Genomic DNA, 17643 nt, shown 5'->3' with positions numbered 1-17643 from the left:
TTCGTGAGCTCGTGTCTGCATCCCTCCTCTGTCAAAGTACCCATCAGAAAATGTGTTGATACCTTGACGTAACGGGGTCACCTGCATATGGACGGTGAGCGAGGCAGCTTTTTACTCCATTTGTTTCAGTACATTCTTATGAGTCCTTTACGCATTCTTTGAAGATAATTGTGGACTTGGGAAGTAACGTGATCAATATTGTTTGGCAAGATGGACTGGTAAACCTCGAATTTTTTTACCAGTTTTTCACGAGGTCGATTTCAACCTTTGTTTCGCATTCGGGCTACTGTGTCACGGAGATGTGCAGTGCTACAGCGATGGAAGCAAACAACAAATCTCTGATCATCTCCCATCGAACATAGCATGCACCATCTTCACCAGCCTTTGTAGAATGGTCATCAGGACTTTTGCCCAGAAATGTGAATAAAGAGTTTTATATGTGCGTGCTTCCTGTTTATAGGCTGACAAAACGTGCACAGACAGAATACAAAGAAAATGCACAGAGCACATGCACTTTCTTGACCAGCCTTGTGAGACATCACATTTTGGCGAAATAGTCTCAATTCTTGTTTCTTGTCCTATTAAGGTTCAGGTTGTTCTGTTGAGCCAAATCATGGCGTGAAGAGAATGGACTGATTTAGCAGTGGCAGAGTCTGATTCTGGCTACATGATTTTAAAAGTGCTCACACATGAAATTCATGCTGGTCTAAGTTGGGTATCGTTTTAATTTGCCATTAAACAATTTCAAGTATTTTCATGCACAACGATTAATGTCAGGCGATTGCAGGTTTCAGCTTTTTGCTCTTCAAATGCTGGCTCAGTTGGTCTGTTTGAAGCTAACAATTCTTTCTCCACTCTTCTTTTATTCAGGTATTGCAGCAGGAGATCGAGTCTCGGAGTGTGCTGGTGAAGTCCTTGCTGAAGCAGTGCGAGGCACTCTGCACGGGTACGAGCGCCACTGGCAAGAGCCCGACTCCAAACCCAGAGGTCTCGGCATCCCATGCCAAACAATCGGCACCAACAACAGCACAGCAGGCAACCGGAGAGAATACTGCGGACTGCTCCGCGCCGCTCCAGCCGTTTTTCGCCAATGATGCCCATCGTATCCGGCGCATTGCTGCAAACCTCGAGAAGCGTTGGCACGCCCTCTGGCTACGTTCTCTAGAGTGGCAGTGCCTGCTGGAACAACTCCTCCAGGGTTCTCGGGTGGGTGTTAAATCCATATCCTACTGTTCCCCTGGCTCTTGTTAGGTTTGTTCAATTTTTGCGAAATGCTAGTAGTTGTATACATCCGGAAGTTTTGGCATTTAAACATGGTTTGTATTGCCGTAGTGTATCCTTTAAAGCACGGGGAAAAGTGTTGGTATTTTTGCTAAAAGAGGCTGAATAGAGAGGAAACTTATATGTATCATTGCAGTGTAGATATCGTACATGGTGTTTGATGCATGGGCGACTTCTGCAAATAATTAAAAGGGAATAAGAATACACATTTTTAGAACAAAGTGCCGATAAAAGGCCTTTAAAAGCAACCAAGAAACTAGCAAGTGCTATGGCTCTCTGAATGGCACAAAAAGAAGGAAGAAATGGACATGTGTGAGTCACGCTCACACCGTAAAGTAAATGCAATATTAGTCTCTTGCTTTATCATTACTGCGATGTTTGAGGGTTTTGCCGTACTACGTCATGTCATTGTGCAAGTTTCATTTTGCCATTGGGGATGTGGTTGCTGATGAAGCAGGCACACTTTTGTCTTCTCATTAATCAGGGACTCTGGGAGACTGGCAGTGACTGCTGTTACGGCGATGAACCCAAGACCAAGCAACCACGCCTGAGCTGTGAATGGGACGGAAGCAGTACGACAAGCGACAGGACCATGGAGATTGGTAGCAACACTACCAAGGACCCCCGTAGCGGCGAGGAGCAGCACCAGTCCTCCGTCATCGTGCCTCCCACTGTGCCAGCACCGCAGCCTCCCACGCGGCTCGAGAAGGGAATCATGGTGGGGCAGACCGGCATCGCAGACCTCAAGATGGCCTGCAAGGGCGGCCGCCGCTTTGAGCTCCTCCATGACATCGGCTACTCAAGCGAGAGCTCGACTCAGCTGTCCAGCGAAGACTGCATCCGCATATACAGCTACAGCCCAGAGGCTCCGGCATCGCCGTCTTCACTGTTTCGAGAGTATCGAGACAGTGGCATGGCCAGGGATGGCATCGACGACTGTGGTTCTGGCCTTATCGATAATGGTGTCGCCACTTTGTATCAGCTAGCAGGAGAAGAGTACGAGGAAGGAGAATATGAAGCATCACCACTCATCCAATCGAATGTCTCGAATGTGGACTTTTACAAGATGACGCTCCTTGAGGATACTCCATTCTCAGACCAGAATGGAGATGATGCCACTGGTGCTGCTGGACAGCTTGACGATGATGAGCTGATGGATTTTGCGGAATTTGAAAAACTTGGTGGTGATGCAAGTGCCTGCAACAAAAGGTTTGTATCATTTACCTGCACGTTCATAAAAAATGCTTACTGAATTGTACAATCAAATGTTTCACTAAGTTTAAGCATTTCTTCAGTGTCGACTTGTTTACAAAGAAAATCTAGTGCAGCAGTTTGGGTTGAAATAGGTTTGTTTGAATTGAAGGAAGACTGGCAAAATTTGTTTTGTTTAAAACGTTGTTGGCATTTTCTTGCTGTGTCTTGATTTTCCTCGTAGCAACTATAACTGCATGACAGCGTAATAAAAACAGTACCACTACAAAGTGCTGGGAAGAGAGCGCACATAAGACTATCAGCTGACATCATTTTTTTTTATTATTATTGTGAAGCTCTTTCCTATAACAGGTGTAGCCTATCGAAGCAGGACTACTCGTATGTTAGGCTTGCTTGCAAAGGTGCTTGAGGGGTGCAGTAACATTGCAATTTTCTGTTACAATGCAGCTTGGTATGCTAATGCAACCCATTTTCATTTGTGCTCATCTGAAGCTGGAATTTGTCTTGTGAGTTGCATAATATTTATCATCGAAGTAAGCTTGCTTACACGTGACTTCAAGAATTATAATTCTCATCACTTGCTAAGCCACGTTTCAATTATACAGTGAGCTTATCTTGGAAAAGTAATAAATAAAAATAACTATAAGTAAAGTTAAAGCAGTTATGAAAGAAACAGAAGCAATTTAATAAATTGAGCTGTTCTTTCGCTCACTGGTCAAAATTACTTTACAACATCAGAATGGGCACAGCATAAACAGATGAAAGCTTTGTCACATTGTCCATAATCTCTGACATGGTCTCAAATCCTTGGTGCAGCACCGACGGCAAGTCTGAGCGGGTTCGACGCTGGCTCCAGAACTGTGAGGCTGCACCGCTGACTGCAGCTAGTGCTGCTGAGGATGAGGAGGAGGAAGCATCTGTGACTGGGGGTGGCGAAGGCCGCGTGGATAGCTCATGTGATGCCAGTGGCGAGTACACAACGAACGACGAGTCCGAGGAGCCTGGAGACGAGTCCGACGGAGCTGCCTCATCGCACCACTCATCTCGCGGCAGCAGCAGCCAGGGACTAGACACATCCCGCAGCATGTCACTACTCAGCAAATCTGGCACAGGCTCTGTGGAGACGGTTGTGCAGGTGATCACGGAAGGCAATTTTTTTTCTTTTAAAACAGATTGCATAATGCTCGCAAGGTGAAACCTTGTCACTGAATTCTGTGTTCTGGGACTTTGATTAAAACAATGTTATAATGAAGAAGACGTGAACCTAGGGAACCAAATAATTCTGCTAAGCTGTAGTTATCTTCATTGGCATCACAATTTCTGTCAAATTCTCCCATCCTTTAAACAGAAGGGCTCACAGTGTACTCGCAGATTAGCTCTCCACCACATTCGAAGGCAAATATTTCCTTTACTGGTACATACCATTTTACTGGCTTGAGCGATCACTCATTAAAAACGGGTTCATAGTTTGGTCAATCCTTTAGTCCATCTACACATTTGTTTTCAAGTACTCCGTAAATTTCAAACGTTCAATACTGCCATACTGTGCAATGTTGATGCTGATGGATGTTGACGTTTCTTTTTTTCCTTTTTTTTTTCTCTAGGTTGGTTCAGCTCTCTCAGAAGGCGATGCGACGGCACCTCGAGTGATCCTTCGCCAGGGCTTGCGTAAGAAACGTTCACGCGAGCGGCCGTGGAGCGTCATTGAACTAGGGCCCCGCGGAGCATTGCAATTGTGCCCACACTCGACATCGGAGACGGCCCTGAACTTGCTGACAGCTGCGCCATCGGTTAAGCCGCAAAGGTGCGGGGCTTTTCTTTTCTTCGCTGCTATCAAATGTGAAAGATATCTGCATACAGCCGAGCCCGGATATATTACACCTAGATATTTCTAAATACAGTGAAACCCACTTATAGCAATAATGAAGTGCCAAATAAATATCATCACTGTAACCAATAATTGTTGTAACCGACTTACGCCAAAAGATAAAAAGAAGTGTCTCTTCAGGTTGCTTAACTGCTGCATGCACACGAGTAGCGGACCTTTAGCAGGAATTCAGTCCCAGAATGATTCTGTTGTCTATAGGTGCATTTTTTATAGGTTCCTGTTGTCGTTGTCAGTAGAGGTGATAGTGGAGATGATCACCTCATTGGTAAAATCTTCATTTTTCTGGTTGCATTCTTTAAGTCTTAACACGCTGTTCTCAACATTACATCGGTGGGAACTTCACGGCTGGCATTCTGGATATGATGCCCGTTTTCCAGGAGCAATTCTTGATGAGAAATATGATGCGTTTGCAGGGCTAAGAGAACAGTGACTGTGGAAAGGATAAGAAAACCGTGCTGTCAATTCGTGCGCTTTGCATTGTGTGTGTGGCAAAAAAGAGCATAGTGTTGAATTCTTCAGGACACAGTTTTGAGTGTTTTCCTCTGGTTTTCTTTGTTTTAATGGTCTAGAAACGGGGGCCTAGCAGTATATTAGAAGCCATTTTTAGGGATGGCAAGTTACCTTCAGTACTTTGTAGGATTTGTGTAGCTGTCCTATGACATTGCTTTGCTTGCTTTGCACGATGTGTAGTGTTTGGATACTGAATTATAATTAGCTAAAAAACTCCTGTTATGATTTACCTAGGGCTTATTGAAAGTTGCTACTTATGATTTGGGTTGAATTATTTCATATGCACTATACCGAGCTCGCAATGACAGTGAGATTTTTTTTTTTCTTGTTAATCCGTAATTACCGTTAGGTGGTTTGGAGGCATCAGTAACCTGCGCACTGCCTCTTGTTATGTGTACAGAGGCAGTGCTGTACACATAACATAAATTTCTTGGGCTGTGATAAATGAGGGAGCTCTTTGTGCTGTTCTGAAAAATGATGGCCTGTATACTTTCCCTATGCAGCTCATAATCAGTAGCAGATCATCTTTAATGGCTGAACTCTTTGGTACCTGACTCATTCCTGCATCTTGCATCATATCATGGGCGTATTTGTTTAACATGGGTAGATGGCTGTTGGCAAATACTTATTTGACTCTTTCTATGCTGTGCTCGTGCGCAGCCGACCACGGACCAGCTCGGTTGGCGTTCAGAAGGACCCATCATCGCCGGATCGCCGGCTGCAGAGATCCCGAGGCCTGCGTGGGCTGCGCTCCGGGTCAAGTTCGGAGGCACTGTCTGGGTCCTCGTCAGCGCACAAGCGGCAGAAAAGTGGCGATGACAGCGGACGCCGCATGAGGCGCACCTCGGCCACCTCCCTGTCAGCTGGCTCCCTGCAGAACGCGTCTTCATCGTCAGGCACTGAGAACTACCAGGTGAGGCGCCTGTGTCCTGTTGTGGCTGTTCAGTACTTTTCTTCTGTCCTGTAACTGCATTTCTTGAACAGTGAATTCAGATGCATAAGAGGACTATACGTCTAGGTTAGTCTTTATTGTTGGGTCAGTGGAAGGAAGGCTGCAAATTTTGTGAGCTTTTATTGCGAAAGCAATACTACGACAGCCAAACGAGACCTTGGGTGGCCGCAGCTACGCCGTGAAGAGGCTTAGCTACGATCTCCTCATAAAAAAATCTGCCTGCCATGACATTTGAACCCACGTTACCCCTATGTCATGGGCAGGAGCTGCCAACTCGGGTCGGTCCTTTCATATGGGAGGGCGATATCAGAATCAGCCTGCCAGTACCATTTGCATTCTCGTTACCCATATGACACGCAGGCACGTCCATATGGCTTGGTTGAAACGTGACTTTATATGGGGGCTGATAGCTTACGCTCTCGTGTCATACCCTTAAAGGATGAGCTTAAATGTCCCCAATAATGTAGCACCTTACACTGATAGGGAGCGATAGGGGAGTAATGTAGCAGGCAAAAGAAGCTTCCACCGTTGCTTTCGCAATTCAACTAGGGTTAACCAGAGCTAAACAACAACTAATTTTTTGCTTAAACATTCCTTACATTTTTTTTTTATCATGTTCATGTAATTGGGCATTAATGACTTCTGACTTCTTCAATTGGGCGAGTTTCTGTGATTTAGATTTTTGTTCGTTATTCGTAACATTTTGCCGCCTTTCCTCAAGAGTCAGGTATATCCTTTTTGCGAAAGAGAACAGTAGCATAGTAGAAATGGGCAGTGTTTTGGGCGAAAAGTAAAGAGTGCATGTAAATTTGTGCTGTAGGACTGCCTCGGAGTTCCCTACTCGGGTTCAAAGGGCCACCTGTTCTCACGTGCACCGACATTGGCCCATGTGGAGGAACAGAGCTCGGTCTCCGACCAAGTGTGGGACGATTATCAGGTAGGTCAAAGGGCTAGCTACGCCTTGATCCGAAGCACGGGGATCGTTGCGCTGTATTTGTGCGGCCTTGCTGCGCATGCCTTACTGCACTTGACAGCCTAATCCTGGCTCTCTCATTTGCTTTTTGATGGTGCAAGGAGTGGACTGTCTTTGTCTGGGTTTGCACGCATCAGATGAATGCAGCGCAGCAGTTCTTAATTTCAAATTCTCACCAAAAGTGCCCATGTAACAAAGTTTTAGTGGGGATTAAAGTCTCTGCTGATGCGCATTCATCCAGAACCCACGGATATGGCATGTCTCATGGCGTTGTTTTGCAGATTGATACTAATTTGTTCATGGCAATAAAAGCAAGCTTTGTGTATTCCTGTGAATTTCAATATAATGGGTGTCGAATCAGTGAGCCTCTACTGTATATTAAGTGGCAAAAAGCTTTAGCTTTCAAGCTGAATTGTGTCCAACATTGTTCTTCTTCTTCTTCTTCTTCTTTTTTTTTTTTTTCCTGCGTGGAATTCAAGGACCCGCCATACTTCAGCGAGCCCTATTCTGAGCAAACGGCAGATGAAGACCAGGTGAAGAAACTGCTTGACTTTGGGGACGACTACTGGGCCTTCATTGGAAGCCCTTCGGACACCTCCTCTCTCAGTGGCCAGCCCAGGGACCTGCCGAGGCGATCACCCCACAAGGCGCGTCCTTCTGCCAAGGTGAGTTGAGCTAACATTCAAACTACAGTAGACTTCCATTGAGACGACCTCAGTTAAGGTGAATTCTTGGATAGCTTGGGTAGTACAGTAGAATACCACTTGAACGAACGTCCCTTAAATGAAGTATTCAGTTGTACGAACTTTATTAAATCCCCCCACCAAAGCTCCATTGAACACTATGCAAACGCCCTTCATTTTAACGAACTTAAGTTATTGCTCATTTCAGTTCTACGAACATTTTCCGCGGCGCCATCCTGTGTCTTCAACGTCATACTGAGCACTTAAAAAAGCACAACCTGCACTCTTTGTTGAATATTTTTATGTTGAGAACCACTGTTGACTATGGCGTGAAAAAAAGTGCCGTTATTTAGCTTTAAAGTGAACTGGCTGCCTAAACTAGCTTGTAACCAGCCGAATCCATAGCTGTCTTTGCACCCTTAATTAGCTGTACAGTCGTAGCCAGTAAAAGCCATATCTTCAGCCCTACTAGGCCTTTTAGCTCCAAGAATTTAGAACGTGTGCATTTTGATGAACCATGATCTGCTTGGAGAAAATGAAAGCCTTTTCTCCTCAGCAGGCCGTTGTGATGGGCAAAGTTCTCGGGAGCTTGCACACAGTGACTGAGTTCAAGACTACTGCAGTCCTTTCTAAAGTGCTGCAAAAGGTTACGCATTCTTCACTTGCAAATGAGCGCAGTGACAAATAAATGGGCCCAGATAAGATTTGAACAACCTACGTTTCTTGGAGCTAATGGAAACAATCTTCCCCACATTTATTTCAATTCAATGAACTTTCATTTTAACAAACTTTTTCTTAAGGTCCCTTGAACTTTGTTCAAGTGAAGCTTCACTGTATAATGACATTTGTTTGGTCTCCCATAGAGTCAGTGCAAAAGAATTTCAGCCAATTTACGTGAGTAATTAAATTGAAAAATACAGCAAAACCTCAATAATTCAATTTGATGCAATGGCCTGCACCAAGCCGGTTAATTTCAAAGGTTTGGGGTACTGTGCAAGAATCCCTGATCTTAATTTCGCTGCAGATCAATGGAGTGACGGTCTATCGGAGCTGCAAAGTGATGTCGATGTTGTATGAAGCACTGGCTTTGAAGCACTTCTCGCCCATTTAGCAGCCACTGGCAGCGCAAGTCCTTTGACACGATCATTCATGCTCCGTGCCCAGGATGAGTTCACTGCGTGCAACATCGGCTTGTGCTGCTTCTTTTAGTGAAGTACCATAGCTGCACAGTTAGGTTAGCGACATCTTGCTTAGGTCAAGTACTGCTAGGTAAAGTCGACCTTAGAAAAAGCAACCATCCGAAATTTGGCTGAGGTGGAGGGACTGTATCATTTGTAAGGTGTCTTTTTATATTCCTGTTCATCGTTGCTGATGGCTTCGGCACATCATCACAGAGCTCCCGCAGTCTAAAGGGCTCGTATGTGCAAACTATTCCACTTGTTGACTTAGAACTGCACATTTTCAACTGACACGGTGTCGCAATGCGTGTTATCGCGGTGCAGGAGTAGGCTATTCACATTACCTGTGTACAGAAAGGCTCTTGGTGTGCCAGCTAGTGCGGTGAGCAACATCTCTGCTGCCGATGGAGGAGAATAAGAGAGACAGGGTGCTATACTTCGAAGGTCGGAGCAAGATGGAAGGTAAAATCCTGACGGAAAAAAATCGCTACCACAATGGGATACAGAGAAAAATATGAGACAGTGAAAAAGAAAAAAAAAAGTAAACCAGGGCCTTTTTCAGGATAATGTGAGCTGGTTTCATGCTCTCAGTCATCAGATCTCTTCATGAATAATGCAATAGATGCTCTATTGGCAAATATTGTCTCTCTCGAAGGCTATTTTAAGGAGTGTTTTTATGTAGCATATATTTGGACACACCCAGCCTGCTCACATATCTTTTTTAGGGGTACTTCTGTCAAGACAGGCTTCTGATAAGACTAACATGCTTTCTGGTCCCTTGAAGTTCAAATACTACTATCAAATATAAAAAATCAAATATTGTGCCGTGACAAAAGAACAGTTTTCCTTATTTATTATTTACTTGCATATTGGCTGATGCATCGTGCATATCGGCCCTGTATTTTAGAAAACGAAAACGAAACAAAACAAAAATAGAGAAAAGGAATCTGTTATTTGGTTGACCAAGAGAAGCTCCTAGCCGCAAGTATTTAACTGAGGTGAGGTGACTGGATTTTTCAATGACATTGAACTCTTGTGATGCCCCACAGTTTTTCGACAGCACCATGTGTATAGAATAAAGCTCGTGCAAGTGCTGCTGAGAACGACCAGCGACGTTCGAGAGCATCATGTTTTGCAACATTTTGACGACTGTGAAAGTTTCAGTTTTACAACAATGCCTCTAAAGTGCACGTTCAGCACGTGTTACGATACTTTGCCCTTATCTTCTCTGATGACATTTTCCGTGGCCTTCTTAAATAAGAAGGGATGAATGAAGCCTTCCTGCCACATCTCTCATATAGACAGGGCTAGTGTATTGAGGACTGGAGGTGGCCTTTATTTTATAGAGACGAGCCATTTCGAAGATGAAATGGGAATCCCATTTTCTAAGGTACTTAGTGTGTTCATAAATTTCTACCCAACTTTTTGTATACTGTGGCCTCGTTCCATTTGTGTACTTCCTTTTTCTGCCTGTTTCATACTCGAAAAGTCAGCTGTTGCCTTACATATGTTTATATATGGTGTTTACTTTGTTGGTGCATCACCATCTGTTTACAGTCCATGCTTCACATACACAGTCCCACCAGGGAGCGTGGGATGCAATGTGTCACTGGGTGCTTTTTGTCCTTGTCCTCCCCGCAGCCTGGTGGTGGTGGCACGGAGTTTGACTCCGACTCGGACATTGAGGACCTGCACCATCTGCTGGGTCAGAGCAACCGTGCCTACACCTTCATACGCAACAGCCTGCACAAGATTGCTGCTGCTGGCAAGGGCACCCCGCAGGGACCACCGCGGGAGAAGATGTCGCCTCCCAAGTTTGTAAGTGTCACTTTTCTTTTTTTGCTTCTCTGAACCCTGTGCATGCTGCCGAGATGCCGAGATGCCGAGATGAATTTCTACATGCAGTCAGTTTAGAAGCACATAGCAACATGATTGCAAGTGTGGTTACAATATTTACTCGCACGAAGAAGGTGCTGCTTCTTTTTTTATGTACAGAATTTTTTTCGTGTTTGAGAGTATAGTGTGGGAGCCATATGCCACTTATTTTATAGGATAACGTGCGTTGGCAAAGGTTTGTATAGCAAAACAAATTTGCGGTGGTATTTATTCTACAGATACTGCCATTATGGAAGTAGATACAATATGCTTCTAAATACTGTATTTTCTCGCATTCAGTATAACCTGCCTCTGCATATAACCCACACTTCAGAAAAAAAAAAAAAACTAAACCCGTATCCCCACAATTTTTGATGCGGGTTAAATGCGAGAAAATAAGGTGATCTGGTTAAATTGGCTTTACTCCTGTCATAAATGATGCTGTATAGCACATGGGAATTGTAATGCAACACTTCAGGTAATTTTTCTTGCTCACTGAATAATTGCGATGTCTCAAGAACAGTATGGTTGGCAGTATCTACCTCTTCAGCAAGGGCATGTGGAAATGTCATGTGTCGTCTGACATTCTGTATCTAAGTCAACACTTCTCATTCTAGTGTGAGCTAGTTGCCTCATTAGTGAATCCTTAGCGCTATGGCACTGCACAAATGCAATACTCGATAGTTCAAAATCTAATAATTCCTTTTGTTTTATTCAGATAAATTTTAGAAATTTTGCTGGCCAAGCATATTTCAGGTGCATCTTAAGGCTGCCCTGTTTTCACTATGGTACCTATTAAAAAAAAAATATCAGGTGTAATTTTTTTTCATTTTTGCTTTTCTTCACACTCTTCGTGTTCCACTGTTATCAAGTGCAAATATCAATGCCATTTTATCTGTGTGCTGCCCCTTTGTTGGGTTGTGTGAATGGAGGATGGCACTGACAACCTGTCTGGTGCATTCCCAGGCGGAGCTGGTGGCCACCTGCCAGACCAACCTGGACTGGCTGAAAATGATCCGCATCCACCTCCACACGAGCGAGTACTCGCCACAGCTCCAGAGTGAGTGCAGCATGCTTGCCCATGCCTTCACTTAAGATTTAATACACGTCATGTCCTGTAGAAACGTTTATCTCCTTCAAACACGTCTGCAGCAGCATCCCTCCAGTTGTTGAGTGCATGTGTGACATATGTGTGAGAGGGAGCAGGCAGGTCTAGCTTTGCATAGAGAACAATGCCTTTATTGGGCATCAATGCAGGCACCAATGAACAGCATCCTCAGTGAATAAATTCGCATTTCTTTTACATCAGAAAGGAAGTTGGAAACCCAGTAGCTCCTCCAAAGTCGGCGTATGCATCCGCATGCTGGGGAAACCAGTTTAGCGCACGTGACTGTTCCTTTTCCAAGCACGTTCGGATGCTGTCATACATTAAACTGTCAAATGGGCCTAGACTTAGTTTTTATGCTCCCATCGCCTGCCTGTGTGGATTTATAAATCTTGGGGGCCTGGGCTGAAACTTTTGCAATGCAAGCTTAGAGCTTAGTGTGCAAAACCACACTATTTTAGTGAAGCCCATTTTTATGTCGCAAGTGAATGGCCACATAGCGTATGAAATGAAAACTGAAGTAAAAAGGCTATTACAGCTCAAGAAAATTTGGAGTCATGCGCGGGTGATACCGAACTCCCCAAATGAAACTGCAGCACTAATGAGATTGATGGATTCTTTTTTTTTTTCTTTCATGGCTTGCTCTGCTTGCTTTCTTTATGTATGTTTCGGAGGCTTTACTGTGAACCACAACGTGGTCTTGAGGTCAGATCTTGTTGCAATTTGATTTGGGCAGTCTACGAGAAAGCATTTAGGGATGTCTCTCTGGGCATTACTGAATCCCTAGGTCATTGAAATCAGGGAGTGTTAGCATGCCTGGGCAGCTGGTACAGCAAATACAGTAATGCACTGCATTTCCTCCCATTGCCATGCTCGACTAGCTGCTGATGATGCCGTGCAGCCATATTTACTGCAGCTAGAATACTCACTCTACTCACTCTAGGCTGTTATTAAGATCAACTCTGTTAAGATTACTTCTCATATAGACCATAGATTGGTGCCTGCATAAAAATCAATGTTAAAGGAATCTGCTTAAAGGGCAACTCCGGTGGTTTTTTCATCATTTTGTGTTTTTAGTTGAATTACATTCCTCGGCATGTCCCGACTCCAACACAAAAAAAAATAAAACGTTTTTCGAAATTCCTGTTAGAAGTATTTTAAAAAAAGGAAAATAGCAAATCGAAACCGAAACTCTTTTCACGGCCGGAAACAATGTCCCATTTGACGAAATGGTGACGTCACACTCAGTATTAGAAAAACACTCGTACATGCGTTGGATGGTGAAAATAAAGTATGGAAATCATGATGCACTGCATTAAATGTCTGAGGTAGTTCAATATAAGCCTCACAATTTCATAATCAGGCTGGAAGTGGGCAGTAACGCCGGTATAATGTTTGTGACGTCAGAAACTCAGTGTTGTCCGCAGAAATACTCTCAACTTAAGCCATGAAAATGGCATATTTTAAAGCCATGTTGCTCATGAACGGATTATTGCACGGTGCCCAAATTTTGTAGAATGCGTCAGGACGGAGAGGAGAACCTATGGTAAAATTTTTACTAGAATATTCCAATGTCAAAAAACCTCCGGAGTTGCCCTTTAAGATGAACAGTTTTTCATGTCCTTCAGCTAAGGTGAACTTTTGCAGTGACTGCACACGGTGTGCCGATTCCTCATAGGAACACCATGGGTGCCACGAGGCATTGTCAGAAAGAAAAAAACAAATACATACAGCATGCTTCTCTGCAAAAAAGCACACTCCCACAAGATGACTTGTATGCACCATCGTGGAGAGCTACGCCGAAGCTGTCCTAGGGGGGCTCGCATTCTAGGTTGCAAACTGTCTTGCCAGTGCAGGAAAAGCAGGGCATCATTGCTGTTGTGCTCGCGGAGATTCGACGTGGTTGATCTTGGCATCGCACATGCATCGTGCGCTGCATCCAGGCTCTCATAGGATAAGAGTCGCCTATGCTTGAAATGCACCATCTGTTTGACTTGATAGGTTAAAAACTTCAGGGAACTTCAGGGCCACTTTTTCAGTTGACACTGCACTGCAGAGATTGCCAGATATCGGTGCTATGCGTGTTGTCTGTGGCATACGGGAAAGTGCGTCCAGTGCCGGCTCGTGGAGTGGGTAACAGCAATTGCTGCAAGAGGACTGAGGTAAGAGACCGAGAGCAGACAGGCAAACTCCCAGGTGGGGAAGCTATCATTATTCAAAGAAGCGCCGCAGCTCATGAAGTCAAACCTAAAACCAGATTTGAAGCTGTAGCAGCCATCCTCCTTACGTATAGGACCATTATGGCATGCTCCATATATGTGCAACCACATCTGAAAATACCTTTGCTAAAATTGGAAAACCTTTTCAACCAGCTACCAGAGCCATACTTGGTAGTTGGGGATTTTAACGCACTTTCTGCTCTTTGGGGAAGCGAAAAAACGGATAGCAGAGGTGAAATTTCAAAGGAGCTTATACTTTCTAGTAACTGACATTTGTTTACAGCGCAGACAGACAAACACAGGGAGGAACGAAGTGACAGGACAGAGCGCTCTGTCCTATCACTTCGTTCCTTCCTGTGTTAGTATGTCTGCGCTGTAATCCAATTTCAGTAATGCACCCATTAGCCTGCAGAAACATTTTTTCTAATAACATCTGTTTGCTGAATTCTGGTAAACCTTCATACTGCTCTGCATTGTCCGGGAAAATGAGCTGTTCAAATCTGTCATTTAGTTCACCATCTACTTTTAGAGATTTTACATGAGGCATTTTAGACAATCCATACGGAAATGATCACTTGCCAGTTTTTAGCGGCCTGCTTTGAGTAGTGTGGGAGAGGTCAACTTACAGCGCACAGATCGACAGCATGGCAAGCAACGAGAAGCAGCTTGAAGAACCACGAAGGAGCGAGAAGCTACACTTCCATCCCTCCTAACTTCCTAATTACCCAAACAGCGGTTAAGAGCCATCCCTTCAATCAAATAAAGGCTTTATTCATTCATTCATTAATCTGTCATTATCACTTTTTTCCGACAAAATAACAGCATTGGAAGCAACATTTAGCTAACTGGGCACATTTTAAAGAAAAAGCTAGTTTGCAGGAAATATTTTCAGAAAATCTTAGCTTGACAAGAAGGTCAGCAATTGCATTCTCATTGCAGCACAAATCACCATTCCTCAGTCTTTTGGAATAGTGCAATGCAACAACAAAATTTGGTATTTTAAAGAATGCAGGGAAGCAAAATAAAAATTGGGAAATTTTCAGGAGGTACACAATCTATGATGTAAACATTGAAAAGGCAAGGGCAAAAGCACGATACATCCAACGAAAGGCCGAAAAAAAAAAAAATTAAGCGCATGGCAAAGTTATGTATCATCTATAAACGGCGTAACTATGTCAAGAAAAATGTAGGAGCAAGTGCTAAATGTCAGCTTTTTGCCATTTACAGTTCGTCTCTAACAGCGCCTGGTATTCAAACAACTCTGGAGGAACAGGAAAATGTATTAGATGAATATGTTGTGGCAGTTTAGTTCTTCACACAACACACATTCATTTTTAAAATACAAAAAGTTGGTGAAAAGCACAAACTTCCAACCACTGGTAGCAGAAATGACCCTTATAACAGCCAAATTGCTGTCCATGGAGTCAATAGAGTACTATCTGCTGGCAAAAAAACTGCCCCAGGGCCCGACAGAATACACCTATGTCCCATCTTTCCAATTCTGCTGTAGAGGCAGTTGAGAAATTTTTTAACAAGATATTCATGTTGAGCAAGCTGCCTAAAGCTTGGAAAACAGCTGTTATAAGTTCCAATCCTTAAACCCAGAAAGCCGCCAACTTCCCCTAGTAGCTACAGGCCCATACCCCTTAGGAGTTGCCTTCTGAAGGGGTTTGAAAAAGGGTTTGGAACATTCGGTGTACCTTTATTTCAGAATCGCGTAAACTTCTGGAAATTCATCAGTGCGGGTTTAAAAAAGCATGCTCAACAACAGACCATCTTGTTACGCTTGATAATGCTATCCAAGAAGCATTTATACATAACCAACACTGTCTTGATGCCTTCTTCCGCATGGAGCAGGTGTATGACACAAACTGGAGGTTCGGCGTTCTGCTTGGCCTAGCAATTCTAGGTATCCGGGGCAAGATGTTAAACTACCTAAATGAATTCCTATCAGTCCGTTCAACCTTTGAAGCATGCTCAGTTCTTTCGAGCAGTTCCTATTCAAGAGAGTGGAGTTCCCCAAGGGTGTATTAGAAGTCCTACTCTGTTTGTTGGGAAAATGAATTCTATAGTCGAAATAATCCCCAAATCCATTTTGCGTTCACTTTATGTTGTTGATCTCAAGATTGCACGTACATCCTCCAACATATCGACGTGGGAGCAACAAATACAGTTAATGGGTTCCAGTTTTTCCCACAGAAATCAGTAGGTGTTCTGTTCTCCATCAGATGCAGTTTACACACCAACCCAAACCTGCATTTAAAGGAAACCATACTGATCTATAAACCCCAAACTAATCCTCCATGTTAAACATGCCAAGAATTTACCATACTTGATTCACTTCCAGATATTGCCCAGAGACCAAGCCCACTGCCACCTTGGTACCATCTCCACTCTTAAGCGTTGACCACTTTCGTGAGAAACAAACACCCCATGAACACATAGTACAAGAGTTCTTGGCACCAAATGAAAAATACAGATTGTAAAGCATTCTATACAGATGATTCTAAAAACAGCGCTTTACACAGGTAATGCTGTAACACAAGAGAAAGGGGAGAAAATAGTATGGTTGTCCGAGTGTTCATCAGTTTTCACAGCTGAATGTTATGAATGTTATGCCATTTCTGTGGTGGTAGAAAAATATGTTACAGAAAAGTATTCAAAACAGCCTCATTTATACAGATTCCTTCAATATAATCACAGCACTGCATCACAGAAATGCTACAGAACCTTTAATTAGAGTCATAATACATGATGTAATAGGTGCAGAAATACAGGGGCATTCAATTAAGTTCTGATGGGTACCAAGCCACGTTAAAATAAGCGGCAACGAGAGAGTTGACACGTGTCGTATCAGCCCTTAATGATAAAATACTAGTCAACATACCACTCAGAGATGTTACGAAATTCATTAAGAGAAAACTGAGAGTAAAATGGCAGGCTTCATGGAACAATGAAATAAACAATAAATTACACTTTGTCAAACCATTCGTCGAGAAATGGAAATCATGCAGCCATCAAAAACGCTTTGTTTGAAGTCATTCTATGGTGCATTCGCATCTGGCACACGCACCTTACACATGGCTTCATTCTTAGCAAAGAAGGCAAACCTTTATATGAAGGGTGCGAAGGTGAACCAACAATAAATCGCATCTTGCTGTCATGCACTGAACTAGAGAAATTAAGAAAAAAAAATATTTTGCATAGTGCTACATTGAACAGGTTCCTTTCTATCCCAGCCTTCTCTTGGGAGAAGATGCACTGGTTGAAATTTCTCACATTTCTAGTTTCCTAAAAGAAGTAATAACAAATAATAAGCTATAACAACTAGGAAATCAATTAGTCCTGTCCAAAAAGTAAAAGCAAACAACAGGCTTGTTCTTGGCGCATGGTAGCCTTAGGTGCTATGTGCCAGAAACCCCAACACAACACAACACGATTGAGATAAGGGAGACAAAAGAGGTTGTTATTGTTGGATACACTGAGAAAGATGAGACAATGAAAAAAATGGACCAATTCTATTTCAAGTAGAATGGTGTGAACTGGATTCATGCTCTCATTCTTCAGCTCACTGCATACATAGTGCAATAAATTCTCAATTAGTAATTAAGGCTACTTCATCTCTTTTTCTCGTGTAGCATGCTCACATAGCTTTTCATTTTCAGGGGCATTTTTGTTGAGACAAGCTTTTGGTTTAAGACAAGTAAATTTCTGGCACCTTAAAGCTTGCCTTAAAGGGAGTCCACTGTATTTGGGATGTAAAGTTC

General features: G+C 43.4%; 1 protein-coding gene across 1 annotated transcript in view; it reads left to right on the top strand.

Annotated features, from left to right (window-relative positions):
- Nucleotides 1-17643, top strand: part of klar (klarsicht) — a 238285-nt gene that overhangs the window by 173046 nt on the left and 47596 nt on the right. The window contains exons 7-15 of the mRNA XM_084582611.1: nt 871-1206; nt 1766-2490; nt 3310-3628; nt 4098-4297; nt 5552-5804; nt 6664-6780; nt 7296-7481; nt 10319-10495; nt 11519-11612. Of these exons, the coding sequence (XP_084438737.1) occupies nt 871-1206; nt 1766-2490; nt 3310-3628; nt 4098-4297; nt 5552-5804; nt 6664-6780; nt 7296-7481; nt 10319-10495; nt 11519-11612 (2407 nt within the window). The remainder of the gene's footprint in view (nt 1-870; nt 1207-1765; nt 2491-3309; nt 3629-4097; nt 4298-5551; nt 5805-6663; nt 6781-7295; nt 7482-10318; nt 10496-11518; nt 11613-17643) is intronic.

The sequence above is a fragment of the Amblyomma maculatum genome, chromosome 10, assembly GCF_055883805.1.
Source record: "Amblyomma maculatum isolate TAMU_Amacu chromosome 10, ASM5588380v1, whole genome shotgun sequence".
Classification (NCBI taxonomy): Eukaryota; Metazoa; Arthropoda; class Arachnida; order Ixodida; family Ixodidae; genus Amblyomma; species Amblyomma maculatum.
Note: the sequence above shows the minus strand (reverse complement) of the source record. Positions and strands in the feature narration are given on the sequence as shown.